This window comes from Colius striatus, chromosome 7 (assembly GCF_028858725.1).
Source record: "Colius striatus isolate bColStr4 chromosome 7, bColStr4.1.hap1, whole genome shotgun sequence".
Taxonomy (NCBI): domain Eukaryota; kingdom Metazoa; phylum Chordata; class Aves; order Coliiformes; family Coliidae; genus Colius; species Colius striatus.
Window position 1 is genome coordinate 18569280 of NC_084765.1, and position 10901 is coordinate 18580180.

The 10901-nt window shown below is 56.9% G+C and overlaps 2 protein-coding genes across 8 annotated transcripts in view; both read left to right on the forward strand.

Annotated features, from left to right (window-relative positions):
- SLC25A22 (solute carrier family 25 member 22) overlaps positions 1-3725 on the forward strand; it is a 51104-nt gene extending 47379 nt beyond the window's left edge. For all 3 annotated transcript variants that reach the window (XM_062000122.1, XM_062000123.1, XM_062000125.1), the window contains 2 exons: positions 485-560; positions 1714-3725. In XM_062000122.1, coding sequence (XP_061856106.1) covers positions 485-560; positions 1714-1867 — 230 coding nt within the window. In that variant the 3' untranslated portion in view covers positions 1868-3725. The remainder of the gene's footprint in view (positions 1-484; positions 561-1713) is intronic.
- A 2665-nt stretch (positions 3726-6390) lies between these two features.
- On the forward strand, positions 6391-10772 carry IRF7 (interferon regulatory factor 7). 5 transcript variants are annotated; one of them, XM_061999284.1, is made up of 11 exons: positions 6391-6500; positions 6626-6788; positions 7167-7329; positions 7416-7483; positions 7632-7677; positions 7789-7908; positions 7994-8152; positions 8258-8407; positions 9031-9411; positions 9561-9679; positions 10347-10772. In XM_061999284.1, exons 1-11 carry the CDS (start codon positions 6478-6480, stop codon positions 10491-10493), a joined length of 1539 nt encoding a protein of 512 aa, XP_061855268.1. In that variant the 5' UTR covers positions 6391-6477; the 3' UTR covers positions 10494-10772. The 5 variants fall into 5 exon arrangements, with proteins under 5 accessions (XP_061855268.1, XP_061855269.1, XP_061855270.1 ...); XM_061999285.1 differs by having other exon boundaries at positions 8288-8407; XM_061999286.1 differs by having other exon boundaries at positions 8291-8407.
- The last annotated feature ends 129 nt before the right edge of the window (positions 10773-10901 follow it).

Below are 10901 nucleotides of genomic sequence, written 5' to 3' on the forward strand. Positions count from 1 at the left end.
GCAACAGCAGTCTCGGGTCCGTGACCTTTTCTCTTGCTCCACAGCATCCACCTTAAATAGCACCTGTTTCTCTGCTGGTAAAAATACCAGACAGTAACTCCTTTCTCCCCAGCTTTGCACACACTCCAGGGTGTGAAGAAATGCAAGAGCAGCATCATATATTTTAGGTGCTTCTTCCAGAAGGAGCTATGTATGTGAAAATCAGTTCCCACTTCGCAGAAAGATACCTGGATTTGGAAGTACTTAAAGCTTCAGTCAGCTTTGAAAACCTTGGTGGCAGCAAGGGGAAAGGGTTAGGTTTTGGGTGGCTGTGTTTTTCTTTTACCTGTTTGTAAAGGAATGGGTTTGTTTTCCCCTGCTTTTCTGATAAATATCTGCGTTATTTCATTTTGAGTGTTTCAAAGACATTACTATCAAGGTGACTGTTGCCTGCTGAAGTGCTCCATTCCCAGTGCTCACCACTGGCTCTTTTCTGTCTCTCCAGTAATCAAAACGCGGCTGCAGTCCTTGCAGAGAGGAGTGAACGAGGACACCTACTCAGGAATCCTGGACTGCACCAAGTAAGACTGCTGGTGAAGCAGCAGATGTATGGCAGCTGCTGCTGCTGCCAGGCACTCGGTGCAGCTTCTGCACCTAGACAGCAGTTTCTGTCTCATGTTCCCTCTGAACCTGTGCTGTTGTCTATATAGATAGAGAAGTGTATGACCAGACATAGACTCTTCATAGAATCATTTTGATTGGAAAAGACCTTCTAAAAGACCCTAAAGATAGTATATATTGGAATATAAAAGAGAACTTCTTCCTATTTCGAGGCAGGTAAATACAGCATTTGTCGAACTCCAACAGCCGTAACACTGAGACTTTATTTCTACAAAGGGAGGTATTGCTGCGGTGGTCTCTCCCAAGGCCTTGTTCTCTGGTGCCAGGTTGTTCAACCTCAAGGTTCTACAGAGACCTTACAGCAGCTTCCAGCCACTAAAGGGGCTGACAGGAAAGCTGGAGAAGGGACTCTGTAAAGGGCCTGGAGTGACAGGACAAGGAGAAATGGCTCCAAACTGAAAGGGGAGAATTAGATAAGGTATTAGGCAGAAGCTCTTCCTGGTGGGTGGTGAGGCACTGGCACAGGTTGCCCAGAGAGGCTGTGGCTGCCCCACCCTTGGAAGTGTTCAGGGCCAGGTTGGATGGGGCTGTGGGCAGCTTGGTCTAGTAGAAGGTGTCCCTGCCCATGGCAGGGAGTTGGAACAAGATGGTCCTTAAGTTTCCTTCCAAAAAAGCTCCAAACCAAAACCAAACCCAAACAAAAAAGAAGGCAACCCTACAGCATGAAGTCCCACGTCCCTCCAGATGCACTGGCAGCGGGAGCACAGCGCACGTGGGCCATCCCGGCCTCCGCCAGACGTGGCCTGGCTGCTGCAGGGCACAGAGGCAGTTCCAGAGTGGCTGTGTCCCACACTGAGGGCAGAGCTAGCCCCAAGTTGTGCAGGTGGGACCCATTGCAGCAAGCAGGGGTTGTCCTGGCTGTATGTCCCACCCAGGCAGAGGCTCCTGCTCCTGGCCTGGTGCTGGGATGCGGCACCTTCCCTTGTGGCTTGGGGGCGACCTACTGGGGGGATTATTCTCTACAGGGAGGCAGAAAGCCTCTGATGTCCAGGGGCTCTCCCAACGTGCTGGAGGGGTGGGATGGACACTTACCTGTCTGTCATTTCTCCCCAGGAAGATCTGGCAGAAGGAGGGGCCCACGGCCTTCCTGAAAGGGGCGTACTGCCGAGCCCTGGTCATTGCTCCACTCTTTGGCATCGCACAAGTCGTCTACTTCCTCGGCATCGCAGAGTTCCTGCTGGACATGCTGCCCCAGCGCCGGGCCTAGCCCCGGGGTGCTGCCGGGCCCTCCCCCGTGCTCAGCCCATCCCTCCTCATCCCTGTCGGCTGGTGTCGGAGCAACAGCACAAAGGGTTTGCGCGGGGATGCTGAGGGGACGCAGTCCCAGACGAGCCGATGCGGTAGGGAGAGTGGCCCTTTTCTGGCTCAGTCTGGAACCTGGCCCTTCCTGCTCCTTCCACGGACAATACCTAAATATGCATATCTTTTTTCTTTCCTTTTTTTTGTTTTTAAATTGGACACTGGTAAGCACACTCTGGGCGTGCAGATGCAGAAGTCCCCTCCCAGCCTTGGAGGAGGAAAAGGGATGGGAAAGAAACAACCTGACCCCTCCTGCGCCACATTCCCATCTCTTCCTGGAGCTGTGAGCCATCTGAGGAGGAGCTGAAGGGGCAGCCACGTGCCCGCAGCCCTTCCTGGGCCCCGCTGGCCCTGGGCAGGAGTGGGGGCTGCACAGAGGGAGGGCAATGCTGCCTCTGGCAAGCTTCTTGGCCTAGAAACATTTGTCCTCCCTTCTCCCATTCTCAAAAACGAATTGGACCTAGATGAACTTATTGGAGATCAGAGGAAGGGAAAGGGAACCGTTCCTGTTGATTCTGTACTAATTTTTGTTTTAAAACAAAGGGATGTACCTCCTCAGTAGGTGTCACAGGCACATCCAGGGGAGGTGCAGAGGGGAGATATCTGCTCTGTAGGGAACACGTCTGTGGGATCATATGGAAGCCCCAAGGTGCTTCACTTCGTGGCTGTGGGCAGGAAAGGGAGGAAGAGGAACTTGGGATCAAGTCTTTTTTGTTTTGGGGGGGAGGTTTGTTTGTTTGTGTGTGTTTGTTTTTAAGGAAAGGGTGTGAGGAGGGAAAACCAAACAAGAAACCACTTACATTACATTCCTGCAGGGTGCCAGGGTGATAAGGCAACAGGCACAGGTGTAGATGAGCCAATGACACGTTTTTCCAGCCTGGGCCCGGGTGGGCGGAAGGAGGCAGCCGCTGGCTTGCCAGGCAGAAGCACAGCTCTGCCTCTGCTGCGTGTTTGTGTGTCCAGGGCGTGTGCTGAACACGCCTATGGGAAGGGGCTGGGGCGGGTGCACTCCGAGCAGGAGCTGCTTGTGTGTGTGTGTGTGCAGTCGTGGCCTCTGGCTGACAGAACCCCATTCCCCTCCTCACTTCTGGGGCGGTGATGTGGGGCGACTGAGGCAGGTCCATGCCTCAGCCGCAGGTCCATGCCTCAGCCCGCCTGGCACAGGAACACAGCCCCGACTTCCTCCTTCCCTCCTCTCTTGGGCCTGTAATTCTACTTTAAATGATCTGAAGTGTGAGATATACCGACCCAGCGTGACCTTCTCCATTATTTATTCCATTTGGTGCAATCCACCCCACTTTGGTGTTTAAATTAAACTGGTCGAGTTCACTTTCCATTCCTCCTTCTTTTCATGGTGTTCCCCAGGCGCTCGCTTGGTGTTTGTGTTTCAAATATGTATTTAAATTAATTTAAAAAACCCCAAACCTCTTTTTAATGTTTCAGAGAAAACCACTTCTGTTTCTGCCACCTGTGTTCCAATGTTTCTGGGTTGGGTTTTCACAAAACCTGTATGTTGAGGGCCCTCTTCCTTGATGCGTCCTTCTTCTCTTTGAAAACGTTCCTGTGGCTGATTTGTTGTCACTTTGCATTTGTGAATGACTTTCTTTCCTTTTATTTGTTTTTCCCTTAATGACTTCTCAGTGTATGTGGGAAGGAATCTGATTGGCGGTGATCGATGTCTGTGCTGTGTGTAGTGCTGTGATGCTGCTCCTTGCTCTGGATTTCCCTTGGGTGGATTAAAAGAGAGAGATTCTTTTTTTTCTTTCTTTCTTTCTTTTTAAAAATGTTTTAAGGTGTCCCTTTCCTTACTGCTTTGTGATTTCCAAGGAAACCTTGCTGATAAAAGTGCTGTGGTTTGTGGTTGCCCTTCTGCCTGCCACACTTGCCCCCTGAAGCAGGGTGACTTGTGGCTGCAGGGAGGGCTGTGAGGTGCAGGTTTGTATGGTGGGGCTATGTTTGGAGGAGAACTTGGTCGAGTGAAGGGCTGAGGTTCAGGGAAAGCTGTCCTTGTACCTTCAGATGCTTCTAAAAATCTCTCTGTAAAATGGACTCTTTCTGCTGAACTCTCCAGTTCTTCTTCCACCTTACTGGGCCAAGTGACCTGAATGGGGCTGATTTTTTTAGCTGCTTGGCCATGCCCCTGGGTCAGGAGGCCATGGGGACGTGGCTGGGGAAAGTGAAGGGGCCCTGAGGGAGCTCCTGGGGCAGGCAGAGTGCTGCTGCCCATAACAGGGGGAGCTTAAAAGGAGGGAATTCCCATGGACTTAATGAGTCACTGATTAACTGAAACCTCACAGCTTGATTGCAGTATTGAACGATGAAAATAAACACCCATAAACACACCTCTGCCCAACTTGCTGCACATGCCATTTGTCCCCAGGGCAGGGGACAGCAGCCAGTGTGGGCTCAACTCCCTCTGCCTCCTCCCCAGTCCCTGCAGCCTCGGCTCCCCACCCTCTGGTCCTTCTCCATCAGCCCCTGCCCACGTACCTGCTCTTGCCCCTTGCTCCTGCCCTGGCTGTGGCTCTTGTGGCCCCAATTTGTTGGAGTGCTGTGGCATTTGCTGCCCTTAGGTACATTTTGGTGCAGGTGCCATATGCCCCAAGTCAATTTTGGCTGGTGGAATTTCCTGGAACACAATGAGGAAATTTGCTAAAGGCTTGGGGGGGAAATTCCTACAAAGTAAAAGGGAAATTTCCTGGAAACCAGTGGGTTTCCCCCCTGGAAAGGAAACCATCCTAGGAAGCTAAAAATAACCTAGAAAAGGTAGGAGAAAGTTACTGCAAGATGTTTTAGGAAGCACCAGGGGCAATTCCTCAAAAGCAAAGGCGGAAGCAGTCTGGAAATGTGAAGGAACCAGTGTTCCTAGAAGGTCAAAGTAGGGTAGCCAAGAAATCAAAGGAGGGAAAATTTCCAGAAAGCAAAGGAGCAGTTGCTGGAGAGTAAAAAGGAATTTTCCCAGATGGGAAGAATGACATTTCTTGGGAGATAATTTCTTGCTTCCCAGGGAGCAACAGTCATAGGGAAATTTCCTAGAAAGGAACGGAAGTCCTCTACGCAGAGAGAAAGTTCCTAGAAAGTCATGGGGGGCTCTAGGAAGCAACAAGGAAATTTCCCAGGAAGCGAGGGAGGGGCTTCCTGGAAAGCAGTGGGAGGCAAATTTCCTGGAAAAGGATAGGGGAATTCTCAGGAAGGAAGGGGGAACTTTCCTGAAAAACAAAAGGCAAGGTCCTGGAAAACTCTGCAGAAGCTCCTTGTGAGCAGCAGGGAGATGTTCCTGGAAAGAAGGGGAAAGTGTCTCAAAAACAGGAGCATGAGGACAGGGGGAGAAGCCCAGCTCCCCCTTCACCCCACTGACCACCCCTCCAGGCCTGTGGCAATTAACTGGTAAAACTCCTGCACATCTCAGGGTTTGGGGTTTGTTTCACTGCTCCACGCAAAGCTCAAGGAAGAGCAACGAGGGTGAGCGCTTGGGCCTAATTTAACACAAAAATTGATGTGACCTGTGTGGCAATGGCTGAGGCACGGGGCCACCACTTTCCAGCCACTGCTCTGGGTGCCCCACACGTGGGGAGTGCAGGGCCTGGCTTTTGTGTTGTAATGCTTCCTATAGCACCCTTAGCTCACAACATGGCAGCCTGGGAGAAAGGCTTCCACTAACCACGGTAAATAACTAATGCCGGTGGGAGGGGTGCTCCCAGGTGTCAGGCTGCGCCCTGGGCACCTCTGCTGACAGCCCCGGCAGCACTGGGGCCCCGGGGGGGTCCCCACCACCCACCCAACCTCTCCTCGTGGTCAGGACCTGGGGCTAATTTAGCCTAGAAAAGACTAAGGGGGGACCTCATTCACACTTACAAGTACCTAAAGGACAGATGTCAGGCGAATGGGGGGTGACGGTTTTTTTCTGTATGTCCAGGGACAAGACTAGGGGTAACAGGCACAAGCTGGAACACAAAAAGGAGTAACTTCGGTGTTAGGTGAGGGAGCCCTGGCACAGCCTGGTTGCGTTCCTGTGCGGCCTGAGCGAGGTGAACCTGCTTTAGCAGGGGGTTGGGCTTGGATGAGCTCTAGAGGTCCCCTCCATTCTGTGATTCTACCACTTTCAGGGCACAGCCGTGTCTGTGCCAATGCTTTTGAGGCTGCCCCGGCCTGTGAGGAGTGACCCCAGCATGGGGTCACAGAGGGTTTCAGCCTTCCCCAGCCCCAGCTCGGGGCCTGATCCTGCCCTGAGCCCTCTCACCAGGAGGGCTCCTTCTGGATTAATTATTTTAACGATCACTGGGGGTCGCGGCCAGCACCCCGGGGTCGGAGGACGCCAGGCTGGGGCCGGAGCAGCCCCGGCCGCTGCGTGTAAGTTCCCCGCTGCCGCCGAGGCGGGGGCGGCCGCCGGCGGCACTTTCAGTTTCGGAAGGGTGACGTGGTTTCCAGGAAAAGGGAGCGTGCGGAGGAGCGGATAAAAGGGCCGGGTTGCCGCCCGCTCCGACCCGCGTCCCGCAGCGCCGAGCTCCCCGCGGCGGCATGGCAGAGCACCGGAGCCAGGGGTAAGTGGCAACGGCAGCGCCCGTTCCCCTCCCCGCGGGCACCCCCCCGTTCGCCTCGGCCGCTGCCCGGCGGCCCCGGTCTCCCCGCCGTGGTCCCGGCCCCCGTGACGGCCCCGCGCTCGCAGGGAGCCCGAGAAGCTGCGGTTCGTGCCGTGGCTGCTGCGCGCGGTGAGCAGCGGGAAGTACCGCGGGCTGTGCTGGACGGACCGGGAGCGCAGCGCCTTCCGCGTCCCCTGGAAGCACAACGCCAGGAAAGACGTCACCAGCAGCGACCTGGAGGTCTTCAAGGTGGGAGGGATGGGGAGTGACCAGCGGCATCCGCGGGGTGTTCAGCGTGGGAGGGATAGGGGTCAGCCGTGGTGATCTGGAAGGCTTCAGGGTGGGCGGGATGGGAGCTGACCAGGGTCAAGATGCAGGTCTTCAAGGTGCGCGGCACGGGGAGGCACCAGCAGCAAATCTGGGCTGTTCAAGGCGCGTTGGATGGGGGTCACCAGGGCAGACCTGGAGGTCTTCAAGGTGGGAGGGATGGGAGCTGTCCTGGGGCAAGCTGAAGGTCTTCGAGGTGGGCAGGATGTGGAACTTGGGCAGGAGGCTGAGATCAGGCATCCCTGGAACCTCCGTGCTGACGTAGCCAGGGTCCCCGAGCTCACCCCCTGCACCCCCCAGGCCTGGGCAATGGCAAGTGGACGGTATGAGGGATATCCTGAGGACCCAGCCAAGTGGAAGACCAACTTCCGCTGCGCCCTGAGCAGCACTCGCATGTTCAAGCTGCTGGAAGACCGCTCCAAGTGTGGCGACGACCCGCACAAGGTCTTCACTGTCACCCCTGGTGAGCGGGGCCCACGGGGCGCCAGGGTGGGTTTGGGGTGAGGTGGGTGAGCTCAGGGCTCCCTGCTCACTCTATTCTCCTTCCAGATGCCCTCAGGCACAGCAAGGAGGGAGATCTCATCAACCCAAACCCTGCTCTGGGCCAGCAGCGGCAGGTACTGGGGAGGACTGGGGGTTCCCTACTGCCACTGCTCAGACATCGCACCCTCATGTCTTTGGGGTGCTCCTGAGCTGGAGCAGGGTACTCAGCTGAAACATAGGGCAGGGAGAGGCTGGGTGACCCCATCCTGCTTCCCTTTGCAGCTGGAGCTCAACCCCCAGGATGCGTACTCAGAAAACTCTCCCCCAGGTAGGTGCTGGTCCTCCAGTTTTGGGGGGAGGTCACCCTGGTAGGCTTGGCTGGAGCTGGCTTGAGGGGTCGTGAGCCCTCTCCGACCTACTCTGCCCCACACTCCCCCAGGCAGCAGCGACCTTCCACAGTCCATGCTGCTGGAGGACCTGGAGCTGTTGCAGTTGGTGCTGCAGCACTGCGACATCTCCTGTGACCTCGGCCCCCAGCCCCCACCCTGGGAACCCAGAGGTGAGACTGCCCTGCTCATAGGGTCCCAGGTGCCTGACCCCGGTGGTGGGTGACCCCAGCCCCTTCCCATGTCATTTCTCTGCAGGGGACCCCCCGCACCAGGATGCCCTGCTCCAGCCTCACCCAGACCCGGGCCAAAACAACGGCCTCCCCACATCAGCATTTGAGGAATGGGTGCCCGTGGCAGAGCAGCACCCCATGGGCACCTACAGTTCCCCAGCCCCTATGCTGCTGGAACAGCCAGGTGGGTGCTGTGGGGCAGGGTCCAGCCCCAGCAGGGGAACGCCATGACAAGGTGAAAAGAGGCTGGGGGGTGCCACGTGCACCCCCACTCCACTGCCCTCTGCAGGGCGATGCCAACGCTGCCCATCCCCCACAGCAGCTGTGCCTCTGCTGTGCCACCTGCCCCAGCCCGCCGGTCCCGTGCCCTCTCCAGGGCAGGCGATGCTCTTTGCCCCTGCTGCCAGCCCTGCACCACCACCGCCCCAGGAAAGCACAGGTGAGGTCTGGTAGTAGCTATAAATAAGCGTTAGAATTATTGTTAGTAAATATTGAATGTAATTATTGATAATTGAGGGGTGGGAGTGTGTCCAGACGTAGCCAACAAGGTTGGGGGAGGGTCTGGAAAACAAGTCTACTGAGGAGCAGCTGAGGGACCCGGAGGTGTTTGGCCTGGAGAAAAGGAGGCTGAGGGGAGACGTGATCACTCTCTACAACACCTAAAGGATGTTGAAGTGAGTTGGAGGTTGGTCTCTTCTCCCAAGTGAAAAGCAACGGGATGAGAGGAAATGGTCTCAGGTTGCCCCAGGGGAGGTTTAGATAGGAGATTAGGAAGAACTTTTTCCCTGAGAGGGTTGTCAGCCCCTGTCCCAGGCTGCCCAGGGAGGAGGTGGAGTCCCTGTCCCCGGAGAGCAAAGCTGTGTAGCTGAGGTGCTGAGGGACATGGGTTAGTGGTGGGCTTGGCAGTGTGAGGTGGGAGGCTGGACTTCATGGTCTTAAAGGTCTTTCCCAACCAAAACAATTTTATGATTCTGGGATAATTATGAATGCTCAGGGGGGCGTTTCGGGGAGGGGGAGCATTTGGTTTTGGGGGCTGCAGCTACTGACGGCTGCCCACTGCAGATGGCATCATCCCCACTCTGGACATCAGCATCTACTACCGAGGGAAGCTCTTCCTGCGGGAGGAGGTGGGGGGCAGTGGGTGCCTGCTGGTGTACCAGCCCTTGGACCCAGCAGTGGCCCTGCGGCCCGGGCACCTGCTGCGCTTCCCCAGCCCTGACGAGCTGCCCGACCAGAAGCAGCGGCAGTTCACCGAGAAGCTGCTGGGCAGCGCCGGGCTGCAGCTGGAGCAACGCGCCCACAAGCTCTTTGCCACCCGCCTGAAGAAGTGCAGGGTCTTCTGGGCCCTGTCCCAGCAGCTGGAGGGTGCCAGGGAACCCCCATACAACCTGCTCTGCCGGGACCAAGAAACACCCATCTTTGACTTCAATGAGTTTTGCACAGGTGTGCAGGCATGGCCTGTCTCCCCCTGCCCCATCCTTGTTTGAGGGCTCGTGGGAGCCAGCTCGAGGCTGTCACAAGCATCTGAAGTCTTCCAGCCCCTCTGCGTCCCCTGGGATCACCCCAAAACTGAGCCCTGTCTCCCCTCACAGAGCTGAGGAGATTCCGCAACGGCCAAAGGCAGCAGTCCCCCGACTTCACCATCTACCTCTGCTTCGGGCAGTGCCTCTCCAATGCCAAGCCCAAGGAGTCCAAGCTCATCCTGGTCAAGGTGCAAGGGCCAACACCCACCTCTGTCCCACTGCTACCCAGGGAGGGGAGGGCGGGGGGACAGGGGAGATGGGATGGTCTGAGTGCAGGTGCCTGTGGAGGGAGACCCTCAGGGGCCGTGGGAGATGGGATCTGAGTGCTCAGGGGGATCCTTGGGTTTTGGGGAGATGGGAGGTTCCTCAGTGGCCAGTGGAGATGGGAGTCTCGGAGCCCAAGGAGAGGGATCCTCAGTGTCTGTGGACATGAGGGGTCTGGGTGCTTGAGGAGGGGGCTGGGAGAGACAAGGGAACTGAGCGACAGGGGAGGGGGGTGCTCTTGGACACTGGGGGAAGATGAAGGGGCTGGTTGCCCAAGGAGCACAACCCCTGGGGCTGGTGGGGCCTTGGTGCCCAGGAAGGGAAACCCTTGGGGAACAGGAGAAATAAGGGAGTATGGGTGTGCGCGTGTGTGCAGGTGCCTGGGGAGTGGGCCTTTGGGGGCTGGGCAGGATGGGGTGGGAGGCGGCTGCCCAGGGATGGGGACCCTGAGGGGCTGGAGGAGATACAGGGTGCCCCATGCTCCTCCTTCCACCACTGCAGGAGGATGGGGCCATGCAGGGCCTTGCAGGCACATCAGGCAGATGCCTGTGCCCCTGCCTGTGCCCATGGCCCCATGGTTTGTCCCTACAGCTGGTACCCAAGTTCTGCGAGTACTGGTACGAGCAGGTGCTGCGGGAAGGAGCCTCCTCCCTTGACAGCGGCACCGTCAGCCTCCAGCTCTCCGACTCCTTCAGCCTGTTTGAGCTCATTGAGCAGTGCAACATGCAGCTGGACTGACCCTCACCCACGCCACCGCCCGTACGCCCCAGGACAGCAGCAGCAGGCAGTGGGGGCCATGCCACCTGCAGCCCCAGGAAGGCCATGGCAGGATGCCCGTGGCAGGGGCCTTTCCTCCTGTGCCCTCCCGCCCCACAGACAGCTTCACTGGCTGGTCCCGGAGCTGACACGTGGCTTTTCCCCTCCCTCAGCTGCCAACCTGTGGTTTTGTGGAGTGGTCCTTTACAGATGTATTTTCTGAAGTTTTCTAAGTTAAAATATATATGTGTATATAGAGAATGGTGCTTCCTGCTTGCTGACGTTGCCTGGGCATCTGCCCCCACTATCAGTCTGAGTCCTTCGCACCCCCCTCCCCAGATCCATGGGGGTCAGTGGCCAGCCCTGTCCCAGCACAGCCCCCGCTGGCAG